We start from the raw sequence: 16,620 nt of genomic DNA on the forward strand, positions 1-16,620 counted from the left end.
GTTTTCAGATTCTTTTATCTATGTTAAAAGTCATTTTAACAGTTTTTTTACTTGTGTGTTTAGTGACACGTGTGACTTTTTAAGTACTTGTATAAATGTAATAATTTCAGTGTGGTCTGGTTGAATTTTAGCTTTGATTCATTTGACAGATTTCATTGCACAGCTGTATGTGCTGAGGTGTGTTGCATTCAGCCAATGTGTGGATGTGTTAAACTGTTAGAAAAGTAATGTAAGTACTTTAGCTCACAAAATTGCAGGATGTAAAACACAGGAAATGTTAACTTTCCAGTGAATTAATCCCACATAATATTAAGCAGTTTGTTTTAGAAAGTGAATACAATCTTCTGTGTAATGTTCCTTACACATGACTGATAATACAATTATCTGCAAGGTAACAGTTTCTAAGAACACAAATGGTTCTTACAAAGCTAAAACTGTGAGACATTTAATATGTTTCACATATTTCCATCTGCTTTTTAAGTACTGCCATTATCTGTCATTACAATCTTCTCACCTAATTTTGGTAATTTAAGTTTTTCAGTCTGACTTGCCGTAAATGTCTTAATTGAGCAATTTTCAGTTTTTCATTTTCCCCAGGAGAGCAGTGTTGAGCCTCGTACAGATCTTATTTCCTTTCATTCCTTTCATACATCTTATGTCTCACCTTATGTGATGCATACCTGTTTGAAATGAGAGAGACACTAGTAAGCTGGTATTTTAAGCGTTTCACTGCAGAGAGTTCAGAGCTGCAGGATTGATCTCCTTGCCTTGCAGTGGCTCCTGCATTCCAGCTGGCTGGCCCTGTTGACATAGTAGGTTGAAAGTGAATGGGGGCCATGGTGATGGGCAGAGTTACTCATGTATTGTTTCACCCCAAATTCCAGGGAAGCCTGTGGGGTCTTAGTCATGTTTCCGATTTGATGGCATTTCAAAGCCACCAGAGCTATGTGTGTGGGTTCTTGTTCGGCCCTCTGTGATTAGCCATGGACAAAGTACTGGGACTGACTGAAGATCTTATTGTCCAAAACATGGTCCAGTATATCTCATCAGCCGTCGATGGATATAAAAGCACAGCTGTGTGCAAATAAGATGGAAAGAAACAGACATGTGCGTACTGCACAGTAGGATTGTTGTGCTAGAGAAAGGGTCCGGTTTTATTGTGGAGGAATGTCCTTTCTTGAAAATGTTCCTTTTTGGAGGAGCATTCCAGACTTCATCACTCTGGAAGGGCTACTGTGTTTCTGCAGCTCTCTGCTCTGTCCGCCTTGCATCCTCCTTGTCCAGCCCATCTGGACTCCAGATTCTCAGGATTTCTGCATCTGTTGTTACTACTCTTGCATCAGAAAAAGAAATGTTACAGTGCCAAATTTTACATGTTGTATATGTCCAATATACCCTTAATCTTCACAGTTGTACACAGGCCATCATATGCGAGTCAATGAGCTATTTTTGCCATCATAGAGGAAACAATCTTATCTTAAATTCTTGATTCTTGTTCACCCAAATGTTTAATGACTCGCTGTAACATTTTTTGCAATTTTATAGCTAAACCTGTCACATGCTTTCATGTTTGATCTTTGCAGATCATGCTTGTGCACAAGGATGTTATAGCTAACATATATTGATAGTATTCAGGTCTCTAAGGGGACATTGCACCTGAAGATCTTCTGGGTATGAAATCTATCGGGAAATCTTGAGATGTATTGAGGTATGTAACATACAGGGAGGGACCTGTCTTATACAGTCTATGGGAGGGACTGATTCAGTGGGGATTTCAGCAAATGTCCAAATATGAATGAATCATTTCATAATAATATTCCCATATATAGTTTAGAACTCACATATTTATTGCATTGGCTCATGGTTTCAGCGGTTCTTCTTGTACATCAAGCTGGATTGTAGTGAAAATATGAGTATTCTCAGATATCTAAGAGACCATTTTTCAGTTGTGGAAGTGTTCCTGTTTAGCCACCGAAAAGTCCTGGGAACTTCATCTGGGCTTCGGCAGAAAACTTGAGCAGCTGAAAGCTACACCGTGACTAAAAGCTTGCTCGCTGACTGTGGCTGTTTGGTTTTTTTTCCCCTCATCGAGGGGCTGTTGTGTTTCAAAACAAGAAGCTCTGTCCAGTGTGACCTCTCCTTGGCCCTCCATGCCTTATTGACCTTGGTGCAGCCAGTGGGCTCCAATCTCTGCCCTGGAAAGGTCATTAGTGCCTTCTGCCATGGTTGAGGACGTTGTGCGTTTCTTGTCAAATGACACAAGTTATTGCATGGCAGCTGTGTGCTCTTCAGTGAATCTCTCTTGTGTGCTGGAGTTACAAAGCGTGCCTTTTATTTGGCTGTCATGGCTGAGAGGCCTGTGTCTTTCAGGTTAATGTGCTGTCAGCCACATTTGTTCTTGCCTTCATTACACTATGCTCTCTACTAGATATGTTTTTTTCAGTAGTATTTAACTGGCAATTTCTTATAAACATCAGCTGCTTTACATCAAGGTTAAGAGAAGTTTAATGACAAAGTTTTAATGTCCTGCAAAATTTAACTACTAACCCACACACTATCCCCCCAACATTATGCACAGAGTGAGAGAGAGAAGTGGAAAGTTTCTGAGCAGATTAATGTGTATAGCACTTACACACTTGTAGATTTTAAATGCTGAGCGTAGAGAGGACAAGAACACTTCAGCTTGTTAAGAGGAGAAGCTCTACCCTCCATCCTCTGTTATTCTTCTGACTACTAGATGGATAATTGTTAGAAACCAGCTGTGAAAAGGGGTTTGCACTGTTTTGTCTTTTTAAGTTGTAACGGTAGAAAGGCTCTTCAAGGTAAGGAATCTGGTCAGACTCTGCCCTCTCCCTCACAAGACTCCTCTCTCCAGAGAACTGAATTATTCATCAGTGGTCTGCTACAACATGTGGCACATTAGATCATCTGAGTGCGAAACAAATATAACTGCTCCTTCATTCAGACGCAGGTTTGATGATAAGTGATGATGTAGCCTTAAGCATTGTGTACTTCGTTCACATAAACCCAGATTATCTTTTATTCATGAACCTCTCCACTGTAGACGTGATTGTTATGCAGATCTTGTTTGCTACCTTCAGCGGGCAGTAAATAATACTGACAGGGAGACAAAAGCAATTTTGACAATGTGATTAGCTGGTCGTCTACATCCAGTACTATAGTCATCGCACTTCAAATAATTAAATTTATGACTTGTGCTTTTTTGTACTGCTTAAATGACGTGATGATTCTGTTGAACAGATACTAAACACATATTAAAAGAATAAGAAATGAATACCACATCAGGGTCTAATGGCTGCATTATGGTTCAGTCATAGCATCACTGTGTCCTAAATCCGTACTATATAATTATTCTATTCATGGGTGAGTATATATTGTGTTTACACTGGAAAAGTGAATAATTGACAAAATGAAGTGCACTCAAACTAAACTAAATGTACTCCTGCTGTCAATGGACCCTGTTGTTCCACAGAGCAATGCACAAAGGAAGCTGCTCACTGCTGGAAAAAATTAAAATATACAAAAAATGGTGATGATAAAAAAATTTGAATGTAGAACTGAGCTGGGACATGCTGATGTTTGCATGTTCTCCCTGTGTAATTGCCACATGTGTGTGAATATTCATGTGTTAGTCCTGTGATAGATTGGCTGGCTGTCCAGGGTGTATGTGAGGCTGAGATTGAAGAAGAAACTTGTAAATGTAAATTGATGGATGTTTATCAGTACAACTGAGTCCGTATAATTTATATTATAGATCCTATTTCACAAATTATTTGACTAAAGTGGCAATGTATCAATTAGTAATCCAACTTTCTCTTGAAATTATTTCTGAAATGCTCACCTCTTTAAAATGTCTAAATATGCACATATACTGTATCGTGACATATTGATATTGCAGGAATTGGTTTTGGTCATTGTGATTTTTTTTCATATCTCTCATATCTCCTGCTTTAATACCAACAAAAACAAACAGAGCTTAACATCTTATTTTACATACACGCCCACAGATAACTAGATTGCAGATCATGCTTTGTCTACACACATCTGATTTATCTACAGCTGTGAGTGGTTCCTACTGTACATCCCATAATTCACCAGCCAAAATATACCAACAGTTTTTTGGAAGCCGTTGGTAATTTCCTTCCCTACTGATAAAGAACGAGTAAATGATTGGGAAATCTTGTAACGGTCAGGAACATATTGACTCAATCCAACTGACCTCCAGTAAAGGTTACATTTATAGAGCTTTAATGTAGATTTCCACTTTTTGCCTGTAGGGGGCAGGCTGAGCTCACATCCTTCCTGAAAGGCTTTCTTCTGTGTGTGGATCAGTGCAGTTTCCAGTCACTGACAGCTGCCACATGTGCAGGGCTAATCATTTACTAAGTGCAGATTTCAGAAATGCCTCAGCTGCACTGTAACAGGAACAGAAAGTCACACATTAACAGAAGCATGATGGAAAACCTCTCTTGTTCTCAGGTCTTTTACATTCCAAAGATTAGAAAAATGCTAATTCACCGAAAAAAGCCTTATTAACCTACATAAAGCAAATAGGGTCATATTGTTACATATTTAGAGTCTATTGTTTGTCATAAGAATGATCTTTTTGAGAGCAGTCTTGGAGATCAGGCCGGTGTTTTGAAGCTGCTGCAAATTTGTCTAGGATAAATGAAGCATGTAGGGATATTGAAATTCTCAATTTACTTTTACATTTCATGGATTTGTGTTTTGCAAATGGATCTAAACATCAGCTCACAAGAAAATAAAAAAGTACGAAGATAACTGTGTATAACACGCTCCAAATTGATTTGTGTTGATTAGATAACTGATGTTTCAGGCTTCATTTAAATGCATTCTGCATTATTGTAATTTCTGTTATATATGGAACAGTTATGTGTTCATCTTCTGCATGTAAACCAGCAGTTCAGCGCTTGACTGCCCTCCTGTGGTAAAAGAGTACGGTACATGTCATTAGCTGGAAAAACTGACAGAGGCACAAAGGCACCATGCATACAGATTACAGACATTCAGCTACTGTCGCTTCACTTTATAGGCCTTTCAGCCAGAGGGTGACTGTCTGAACACAGCCTGTCACATGGCATGACAAATGGCCCCGTATTTTCTATTAGTGCTCTGTGTGTATGTGAAGGAGAGATTCTGTGAATGCTCTGATAAAGCAGAACAAACACTTAACTCTGTCTGTGGGTAGCATTCTTTATAAGCTACACCGATCCTCATCATACACAACTACAACACAACTGACAGTATCATTCTCTCTGCTGCGACTCACAAGTCTGTTGCAGGAGTCCTGTGAGGCTCCTGAGGCAGTCTTGTGGCCGTTCACTTTGATGTTGTTAATTAGGACCAGCGTCCCAAGGGATGGCTCCATGCTTTTATTGTTGAGGTCCTTAGAGGGCTTTCTCACGGTAGGGGCCCTTGTTCTGACATTGGCCCCCTCTCTACCCTCTGACTCTCTGAGGCCATTCCCAGAGAAGGAGGGAACCCTGCGTAGTCCCCTCTGGGATCCAGTCCAAATGAGAGAGAGGTGGATCTAATGGAGCTCTGCAGGATTCGACTTAAGGGTAGTTCTGGATGCTTTTCTTCTCGTCTTTTACCCGTATCCTGTATTTTGCAGAGCCAGGGACACACAATAAACTTTGTTTGTTAATTTATAGTATTTTTGTACTTATTAGCTTCTACTGAATTTAAGAGGGCTTTCATCATGAGACGTTTGATTTGTGTGGGTGCCAGGACTTGCCGAACATGTGTTGATAACTTTCCAGCCATGTTTGAGTCGAGATTTTAGGTCAGCTGGCTGAGTGTTTGTCAGTAATTCATAGCCATCCCCCTTTAGTTGTGTTATATGGTGCTCTCGGAAAACCAAATTACAGTGTTTATATAGGCTATCAAAGGGAAGAAAGAATTACAGCCACACAACCGTATATTATGAGTGAGAAAACAGCATGACATGGCAAGGCATGCAGCCTACTGAGCCTTACATAAAACAAGAAACGTATGGACTTCAAATCAGTTCGAACGCTCAAAAACAAACCTATAGGGAACTTGTGGTACATATTTGTAGGATTTAAGAGGGATACAGTTAACTACATGAACACATGGGACGCTGGAGAAGGCAGCTGTACGGAAGTTGGCAAAGGAGGCAAGGAGGAGGGAGTTGAAAAGGCATCTGAAAAAGCCCAGATCTGAGTTAGAAAGAGCTGGGGTAAACTCAGACAGGCTCAGGTACAGTGCCTCTCCTGCTCTGTTACATCAGGCTATCTAACTGTTTATTTGTTTCCTGGGAAGATTTGTCATGCTGTTATTACCTTTTAGGGGTTCTCTTTAATAAAAAAATGTTTTTGGTATGAGGACCAAGAACAACAAGAGATATGATTTGGCTAAAATCCCCAATTTCTGAAAGAAGAAAGCTGCTGAATATCATCACACATAGCGAGCCCTTGAAGTGTGTTATCACTGTCCACTCTGCTTTATTCATCCTGAACTGTGTTATTTATTTATCTGTGGATAGAGTGAGTGAATAACTTCACCTGAACAACCAGCGCAATGAGTACTCTCAAAAGATCAACACTGGGTTGAAGAAGTAGTCCATGGTTTTGGGGAGGTATGCCTGGATGAAATGAAGAAGGAAATCTCCAAGAGCCAAAGCTGATGCTTTTATCACCAAAGAAAGCAAAGGCCTCCAGGATGGTTGTCAAAACACTTTAACATGCGTGGGAACATGGCTGCAGTCCAGTGTCTGGAAGTGTTTAGCTTTTGCATCGTGCCTTGGAAGTCGTTGCAGTATGTATTTCACAGAAAGCTCTGCTGATTGATTTGTGCTCTGTTCAGAGCTGATGGCAATAAAACAGAGGTACTTGGGAATCTGGAAATTGCTGAGATGTCTCCTCCTTCCTATAGGTTTGGGGTCAGAGGTCCTTTTTCTAGTAAAGGGCACTTCTTTTCAAGTGTCTGCTGAAAGTCATGTGCCAGCGTATCATGTAGTGTGACCAGCGGGGAAGAAGGAGAACACCTGTCTGTGAAGCTGGAGTACACTCGACACTTCCCTCGGTTTTTGCTGTTTGCTAAGCAACCCCAGGGAATCAACGTGTGGTTGTCAGAACATTTTCTCAAAACTGAGTGAATGTGAGACACTGTAACGAGTTGGATGAAAACACTGCATAGCTGACGATTTGAACTTTGAAGTCTTGGCTTGTTCAGAGGTCTCGCAGCCCAAACATCATACCTCATTATTTGTCTTCTGGCCGTGACACCCAACCAGCTCCAGTGGGCTATCAGTTTGCAGTTTGGGTCTGGGATAATTTGTAAATCCTTCACTGAGGCGGGCTATTTGTGGTAGAAAGAGACAGCCACCCTCAGATAATCTTTCCCATTTCTCTCCCAGGTTGTTGTTTGATGACTTGGAACACATATAATGGCTGCTTTTGGAAACAACTTGGAGTGATTTTCCATAGTTTAAAAATGTTTACAACATCATGCTGACCCCACATGGTTTTAACAGCATAACCCCACTTCAAACAGTCATCTCTCTTGATTTTTAATGTGTTCTCAGGCAGGACCGTGAAAAACATGAATCAGCTTTAGCTTTTATTATGAGATTAATGGTAACCAACCCTGCATAGGAACAAGTGAACGTAAGGGTATTTTAATTCTGTCATTTTGCATTGTATTATCATAAATAACCTGCGTAATTTAGAGAGAGACAAAAAGAGAGACAGACAGAGAAACACAGAGAGAGTTGATGGGCTGTTACCCCTGAAGATGAAAGAACCTTCTCTCTGGGTGTCCTTCAGAGGTGAAGGAGAGTGTTACCACAGCTGTGATGCTCTTGTTTAAATTCAATACAGGACCTCAAGAGAAAAACACAGGCCTGATGACTTTTGACCCAGCAGGCTTTGGCAATGGTCAACAACAGCAGCTCCCTAGCTCACATAGTTATGTTATTTACTCTCAGAATCAATAAGCTCTTGCTGTGAGTGTGTGTGTTTGCTGTGGAATCAAAGGTGGACTTCAGTCTTTCACCAGTGGTCACTCAAAATACAGAGGTTCTTAAACCAGACTATGTTTATATTTAAAACAGTATCTCTGTGATCTGTCTGTATAGTTATATTTGAAATGATGGTCTGTAATGTATAAAGTGGCTTTTAAATTAGTTGTGGATGTCTGTGAAACACTCAGAATTCTAATGCCTCCTTGGCAGTGGCTTTTCCTGGGCTGGCTCTGTGTTTGTGTCCCCGTCCTCCAGGAGGCATTGAGGTCTGTTTTGTATATCCACTTGTTACCGGAGACCAGTGGTCCACTGAAAAGATCTCTCCACAGGTCACTGTGGACCACAGGGCAGAGGCAGGCCCAGGACTTGCTAGCTCATTTGTATTTGAGGAACTCTTGCTTTGGTGTCTTAGCAACATAGCCTAGAGCTGATCATTTTAAACCTGCATCCCATGTCGACTGAGGGATAACGACAGGTCCCCTGTGTGCCCCACATGATCAAATGAGGGGGCTGGAAATATGTGGGTGATTCAGCACAGGCTATCTGTAATTACTTGGCCTGCAGAGTCAGCCAGCTCATGTGCCAATCACTGCATCAAGAATGAAGTCACATCCACAAAGGCTCTGTGTTGTTACTCACCTTTTGAGCACAGATAATCTTTTAGATTTGACAATTGTCCATTGTCTCAACACCTTGCCAGTTTATAGATGATGAGAATGCTGTGAAAAGAAGATGTGTTGTGATAATAGTGAGTGGCACCTACTGATCTGCTGACGACTGTGGCATGTTGTGCTGTGGATGTCGGAGTGACATGTAAAGCTTTGTTAATTAACACCTACCCTTGAAAATAGCACAACTTTATTCCCACAACATTAGCTGAATTACAGGGGGCACTGCAGTATTAAACTTAGAGGACCTTAACTCTTATCAGTAAAAAGCAGATCTCCTGTGTCTCCTCTACATCTATAATCATTTTGCTTCTCGGTCATCATATCTGTCTTTTGACTATTGTTCACCATTATTTGTGCTTCCTGTTTTCTCCCCCTTTCACAAATTCAAACTGTGAGACAAAAGGAAATGTAAGGCTAATTTGGGCATGAGACATCAGATGTTGTGGTTTTTTTGGTCAGACTAGAAGAGGGGGCAGTGTGTGTTTCCCCTGGCTGTCTGTCTCGTCTTACTTTTACAGTAAGGCTGACTGCTCACTGTGAGTGGGTGTCTGTATGGAATTAGCATCATAAAGGAGAAGAGAGGCCTCTCCTCCATTCCTCCCAGCGTGACGACACCTCTCCGCCAGCCAGCCCACTACTGGAATCTTTTTTTTTCCATATTACAGGCTCTCTGTGTCTCCAGGTGTTTTTGATAAAGACAGTGCTCTGTAACAGTCTGTGTGTTTTTTGACTGATATATTTGCCTGGCTTGTCTGGCTGATTCATTCAGATGTCTCTGCAGCAGTGCTGTGGGGGAGGAATGGACAGACACATTTATAAGGGTCTACACAGTTAGTATTTATAAATTCAAGCAGTTTGTTTTAGAGTGCTTTTAAAGGTCTGATAAGTACAGAGGGTATTTACTGTTAAATGGTTTGTGAAGGTGACTAAAGTGGATAGCCTGCATTTTTCTGTCTGTGCTTAGAGCTTTATACGGAGTCCTGGCCCCAGGAGGTCAGAAGAGTAATGTTTTACAAGAGGAAATGGCAGAAACGTCACAAAGTCAGGCAGGCACAGTAGAAGTGGGCTACATCTGGAATTCTACTTATCTTATAGGAAATTATGGTCGGATATGATGTCCTTATGTAGTCACAGAGCCATGGCAAACCCTAGAAATTTAAAAAGCTTGGCATTTTATCCACACGTTTACACCAATAGATTTTCCTTATGAAGCATATTTTTGTAATATAATGTAAAATTGGTTTTGAAATAGATAGAACTTGATGGAACTTGGAAAACAAGACAGCAGGTTTCCAGATGAAAATGCATCTCTTCTTAAACAGATTGACTCCAGTTACTAGTGTATAGACCTTACCAAATTGAGGGAAACAGACACTGTAAATTAGTGTCTCACCCTAATGTATTTACTTGTCAGGTGACACAGCAACACTGAGAGTGTCTCAGACGACACACAGATCACACAATTCCTCTCATTCATTGATTTTTACTTCAGACAAAGAGGCTGAGACAGAGGTGAAGCAGAATCAATCATTCCGATGAGGTTAGTTCAGAGCCTTGTGAGCCGAGTGCCTCAGCGTGATTCACTGCTGCTGATTGCTGACAGTTTATGTCATGGTTTTCCCCGACTTCAGCTGCCTACATTTTTCCATTTCGTTGACCCACCGGAACAACATCTAGACTCTGCAAAACCACACTTCCTTTTTGTATGTTTAAATGAAACGTTTCCCACATCAGCTGGAACACCTCTCAGATGACATTTTTAAATATGTAAAAACTGACATTTCATCTGGCCAGAATTTCTGAAAACAAAGAAATATTTCAGGAAATTCGTCACATTTAAAAACAGGGGCTTGATATACAAGAAAGTCCCAGAATTCACAGGAAACGGTTTCTTTTTGGCTGCAGCTTAACAGTGCCAAAAATGTGCTGAGTGGGGTATAAAAAAGTTGTCGTGGGCAGAGCTGGGTAGGAGGGTCGGGCACAAGGAGCTGAAGGGGGAGGGAGAGGGGGTAAACGTTAGGGAGCCTGCCACAGAAAGGGGTGGGTTGAAGAAGAGATTTAGTGTTGGAACAAGCACATGGTGGTTGGGGGTAGATGGAAAGAGAAAGGAGAAAGAGGGAGCTGTGGGTCTGAGTTCAAACTGCAAGCTGTGTTCAGAGAGGGAGCAGGAATGTGGCTCAGCGTGGGAATGAAGATGCTCTGACATGTTGAGAGACACTCTTAAATCTTGATGGATATATGAAACACTCTGGCTGTATGATGAAAATATCCCGTAAGTACACAATAATTTGTTTTTGGAAATACACTATCGTGTTAGTTGACTGAAGGATTTTGGAGAGTAGACATATTAAGGCCTGTGCTTCAGTGATGATGATGGCTTGTTTTCATTCACATTAAGCCTGAATGAATGAATCTGGTAGTTTTTTTTATTTTATTTTCCAGAATATGAAAAGAAACAGACTACTGTTGGTCACAAAGCTTCGCTGTCAAACGGATGCATCTCAGGACAAAACAAAACATATCATAAAATCCTTGAAGGTTTTTACCCACGTAGATGGCTGTAAATATTTTCTGAAAGAGTGGAATGTGAACGAGCCTTTAAAACTGTCAGAATTTTGGCAGGTCTTTTGTGTGTTTAGCCGAAGGACTATCACAGTGTGCCAGCACACTCTTACATTTCATATCTCAGCAGTGAATTGCATAATCAGTATTCTTGATAGTGAACTTTGCATAAAGTGAATTGTGAAGGAAGGGGTCGCCCTTGCCACAGATGCTTTAGTCAAACACAGCTCGTGTTTTTTGGCCATTGTGTCACAGCCACACTGGGTTTCATTTCTATGTGAAACTGTAATTTCATACTGTACACAGTTTTAAAGCTGTAGGTTGTGGAACACAAGTTCTCATTCTTTGGCATGATGCCCGCCCAGCCTTTTATCCACAAGAGATTTCCTTAGAGAGAGGATGAGAGGACAGAATGTCTCGGTATCGTGTTACAGAATGCCAAACAGAGAGGAATTCCCAGCTCATGTTACTTGCTCCCAGTGGTCCAACCTGTGGCTGTGGGACACAAGAGGACCTGGCAGTGCTCTCACTATGCGGTGCAGCTGAATAATACAGGCCCGATATTATCCACCTGGGGGGAAGCCTAGCTGAACAGAAAGCCTTTAGCTCCTGGTGATACAGGTGGGAACAGACCAGAGAGGCTCCTGGCAGCGTACACTTGTTGACTTTACTGCTGGTTAACAGAGTAAACAGTAGGTTTTTTTGTCATCCAAGGACACAGGGAACTGTTAATATTTACTGAGTCGTTGGTCAGTCTGAAGACCAAAGTCACTTTTCATTGATTTCTCAGTGATACAGAAGTGTAGGTGAGTCCTGGATCAACAGTTTTGGAAAACAGGTGATAGCAGTATCTTCACTGCAGGGCTACAGCCGCTGTAATTACGCAGCATTGTGTGATGAACGACCATGGTTCATGTTTCAGCCGTAGTGTGACAGGCACAGACAGGGAGTGGAACTGAGACCTCAGATGTGTGATGGGAGAGATGTTTGTTACCCGTAGGTGCAGCTCGTGTGTAACTCTTCTTGGACACGATGTTTATGCTTTTGAATTTTTTTATGTTGTGGAAAGCTGCTTAAACCACAGATGTGTGTATGATAATACTTGGCAGTTGGACATTTATCAGCTGTGTGGTTTTTAAAGGTAAGAACATTTGCATGTGAGATTGAAATTCTGTGTTTTATATATATATATATGATAATAATTTATAAATACTTTCTTGTGTATTTTCCTGTAAGATTACAGTAATAACTTATACTTTCATCATCAGTTAATTTATCACTTATTCTCTTGATTAATAAATTCATTATTTAGTCAATAAAACATCAGAAAAATTTAAGTAACGTCCACCACAGTTTCCTCGAGCCAAAGGTACCATTTTTTTTCCAACTAGCAACCAAAAGCTTTATTACTTTAGAACACTACAAAACTCGAGACACATTCACTTTTCGAACCAGAATAGAAGCTGAGACCAGTGGTGTTTTGGCATTTGTTTGTTTAAAAAATACTGAAATGAATAATCAGTTATTAAAATTTTTTTGGTTAGATTAATTTAGATTAATTTTCTGTTGATCAGCTAATCAATTTATCAACTACTTGCTTCAGCTGTGCCTGTGTTACAATTAAATGAAAAAAAGAAAGAAAGGGGCAGAAAACTCTCCAGATAAAGGAGGCTGTTCACTGTAGCACTGGTGTGTCATTTTATCGCTGAAGCGGTAAATGGCACCCAACTCCGTTAGCATTAATGGAGAGGTGCCAACGGTGTGTTTCCTCTCCTTGTCATCAGCGGCTCTAAAGACTGTAGACGGCTCACTCTGTAGGTCAGCAGGACCGGCTTGTGATCCTGACTGCTGGCGTCAGTCTTTTATCAGAAAGTCAATGTGTTTGTTTGCTTTTATTTTGTTAAGGAGCCACAGAGAACTGTGATAAAGATAATTTTTAGCATGATCTATAGTTTTCTATCATTCTTTTGATTTTGTTGCTGTCTTAAGAGTTAATTTTCTTTAAACTTGTGGTTTATACATGATAGTATAGGGGTCTGTGCAGTGTATAGTGGTGATGTCTTTTCATCTATTTGACCTTTTCTTAATGTCTTCAGTTTGTTTTTATGCATAATGTGCATTGTCTTTAAAGTAAAAAAGACGACAGATGGTTATGTAAGGTCCCATGCTGCTTCATGTGAGAGAGCTGGGATACCTCCAGACTGACCAGCCAGTTCACCATAACCATGTTTTCTCAGAATAATCAGACAGGATGATCTTACTTTCAGAATCACTCAGGTCTTTCTATTGCAAAGTCTATTGTGTCTGTTGGATGCCAGGTGCAGAGGCTTTTTTTCTGCTTAGGTTGATGCTTCTGTGGTTTTGTCAAAATGACTATGACTTAATGTAGCTGATTTCACTTTTTATCTCTGTTCTTAAAGTGCACACTTTCTTGCGTTACAGAAATTGAGGCGAAAGAGGCGTGTGACTGGCTGAGGGCAGCAGGATTTCCCCAGTATGCTCAGCTCTTTGAAGGTAATAAAATCACTCAGTACACTCCCACACACATTCATCACAAAGGAGGAAAATGCTGTTTGGTTTAAAGACAGATTAATGAAGTAGCACACTAATAAAAGACCTCTGTAATAAACCAAAATGGCATTTTTATTTTAGAATTTTTATATTTGTTGTGAAACGAAACACTGTTTCAGCTTGAATGTGGGTGTTTCAAGATGATGAGTGAATAATGGCACACGGTCTCATCTGGTCTGTCACCGTAGTCTCCAACACTACACAAAAGCACATATTCATGGGTTTACATAGTGAGCCTCATTTACACAACTCTCAGGAAGCTTCAGAGAGGAGGCTCTAGTCACCCAGACACCACAAAACAAGCAGAACATTAGCTGCTTTTAAAGTCTAATCTTCTCCAAGCTATGGTTACTACATAAACATGTCTTCTGCACTTTAAGACTGAAGTCATGGGAAGAAATGGGTTTTTATCAGAGCTTAAAGTAGCTCTACTCCCTCAGATCTTTGTGTCGAAGCCAGACCTTTGATGTGCTTTGGTGCAATATATTTGTTTGCTGACAGTTTGCAGACATTTTTAACAGAACTCCAGCAATCTGCACTGATAACGGCTGTTGCAAAGAAGTTAACATGAGCATCACTCCTGATGCTGATGGTTGTGTATTAGAAATAAAACTAATGATGAAATCTGTTATCAGGATGTATGTCTGAATTCTCAACAGCTAGGATGTCTCTCTGAATGTCTGTCGTCTTAAAGAACAGTCTGAGCGCTCACTGCTGCTTCTGCTTTTCATAAAAAGTTAATGACTTCACATGAATGCGGTGGAATGTAAGATTCAGAGGGTCTGGATTCAGTCTCTCAAGTTATGTAAGAGGAGGCCCATACCCAGTGCAAGATGTAATGCCTACATAAGCCTGAGCGCCGTTATTTGGGCAAATTCTGTCTCTTCTCATTAGCATCACATACAAAACAAATTTGATGGTCTCCCTGCCTTCAGTGCACTCCTGGAAAGAATGTAGTTTTCAGATCTTTCTCTAATGTTGTTACACTTTTTTTCCCCCAGATTCCCAATTCCCCATTGACATAACTCCTGTGAAAAGAGATCACGACTTTCTGGACAAAGATCTAGTGGAACCTCTTTGCAGGTAACCAGACATTTGATTGATACTGAAAAGACGGTGGCTCATCCATGAGTCAGCTAAGCCAATGCCACACATAATTTCCATGCCCCGGTAAAGTGGAAATATGTGAGAATCCCTGTGCGAAGGAAAAACACAGCTCACATCTGATGATGTTAAAAGCATCACATGATGTAATTTTTATTTTCTCATCTTGGATGTCAAGAAGCTTGTGGAGAAAAGACGATTTTCCACACACTGTTGTTACATTAAATAAATTTATTAAATCATTAATTGCCAGAGCACTGGCAGGAATCTCCTTCTCCTCAAGATTTTGAACTGCACTCTGACATAACTGCTTGAAAAATATTGGCTGTGTTGGATTTTTCCTAATTTGCCGGAGAGTATAAAGAACATAAAAATACACTAAGCCAACAACTGGTGGTTCCACATCACTCCCATATAGGGCAAGACAGCTCATGTACTTTTTCAAGCCAAGATGAAAACAGCACTTCAGTTACCACAGTAACTATGGCAACCGTCCAGAGAGGCAAGCAGGAGTAGCATGAGGGCTGCCTCGCACGGCTCAATATACTGTGACTCTAAACAACCCTAAAGCAACTCATCTAAATTCCAAACTAGCCACGGGACAAATAGAGGTCAATTGGAAACAGTGACTTCTCAGCATCTCTATGGTAACATAAGGATGGCTTTGTTGTCAGTTACGCCACCACAGTCTTGTGCGCAAAAATAAATACCACCCGGCATACTGTGGGTGTCAGAAGCAGAAACTGATAGATATTTCATGTATGTTAGTGCTCTCTCTGATCCTTGGCTAAGCAGCCTCCTGTTTTAGCAACCACATTCAAAGCTCTTTAGGCCTGTGGAATAAAGGGCCCCCAGCTTAGAAATCTTCTCTTCAGTTGGGTCCTACTATCTACAGTAACAATCATGGGAACTTCTTGTTTGGCTAACCCCTGTCATCTATAGCACTGGAGGAAAGTTATATCCTCCATCTGAGGCCACTGACTGTCACAGAACAATATTGTCAATTTCTAAAAAGGTCTGTTAGCAATATCTGAAGCTGTTAAAGCTTGTGATTATCTTCACCACAAATGAGTTTCATTTTGTCTAAAGCCAAGGCACAGTGAGCTACAGTGTATTTTGTTATGCCGTCATCTTTTCCCCCACACTATTGTTGGTTCAAGTACAGTTTTTAGTGCCGTTACTTTATATATCCCTGTTGGCACACCCACAGAACCTTTAATCACTAAGCACATGTTCCAAGGCTTAGACTATATTGTTTATTACAAATACTGAAAATATTTCTTAACTTCTCTGAGGGAGTTTTGTAAAACTGAGTTTGTGCAGGGAATATACATTAGTGTTTCAAGCACACAAAAGCTTTCATGTGACTTTGTTATAACAGAAACATGCATGTTCATGTAAGGATTGTTAGACACAACTGAAGTCATCTCTCTCTGTATACAATTAGCTTGCTAAATGTGAAATAGCATCAAAGACAGGTTCATCTGTAAATTAAGATCTACAGATATCTTTATTGTATGAACCAGGCTGTGATTAGAATGGATATGTGGCTAATTCATTTGCTGACCTTAAATTCACCTTTCTTCAAACTATGGTACACCACCCTTCGAGACACAATCACTTAGATCCAACCATGAGAGAAAGAGAACAGAGCACCCAACAATTACCGGTGTTGATTAGGTT

The 16,620-nt window shown here is 40.5% G+C and overlaps 1 protein-coding gene across 6 annotated transcripts in view; it reads left to right on the forward strand.

The window, feature by feature from the left end:
* Window positions 1-16,620, forward strand: part of stard13b (StAR-related lipid transfer (START) domain containing 13b) — a 59,558-nt gene that overhangs the window by 34,385 nt on the left and 8,553 nt on the right. For 4 of the 6 annotated variants that reach the window (XM_041046647.1, XM_041046648.1, XM_041046650.1 and 1 more), the window contains 2 exons: window positions 13,705-13,776; window positions 14,835-14,916. In XM_041046647.1, the coding sequence (XP_040902581.1) occupies window positions 13,705-13,776; window positions 14,835-14,916 (154 nt within the window). Of the gene's footprint in view, window positions 1-10,796; window positions 10,973-12,082; window positions 12,404-13,704; window positions 13,777-14,834; window positions 14,917-16,620 lie in introns of those variants that run through there. The other 2 variants (XM_041046652.1, XM_041046651.1) reach the window with 2 other exon arrangements.

Source organism: Toxotes jaculatrix, chromosome 9, assembly GCF_017976425.1.
Source record: "Toxotes jaculatrix isolate fToxJac2 chromosome 9, fToxJac2.pri, whole genome shotgun sequence".
NCBI classification, from domain to species: Eukaryota; Metazoa; Chordata; class Actinopteri; family Toxotidae; genus Toxotes; species Toxotes jaculatrix.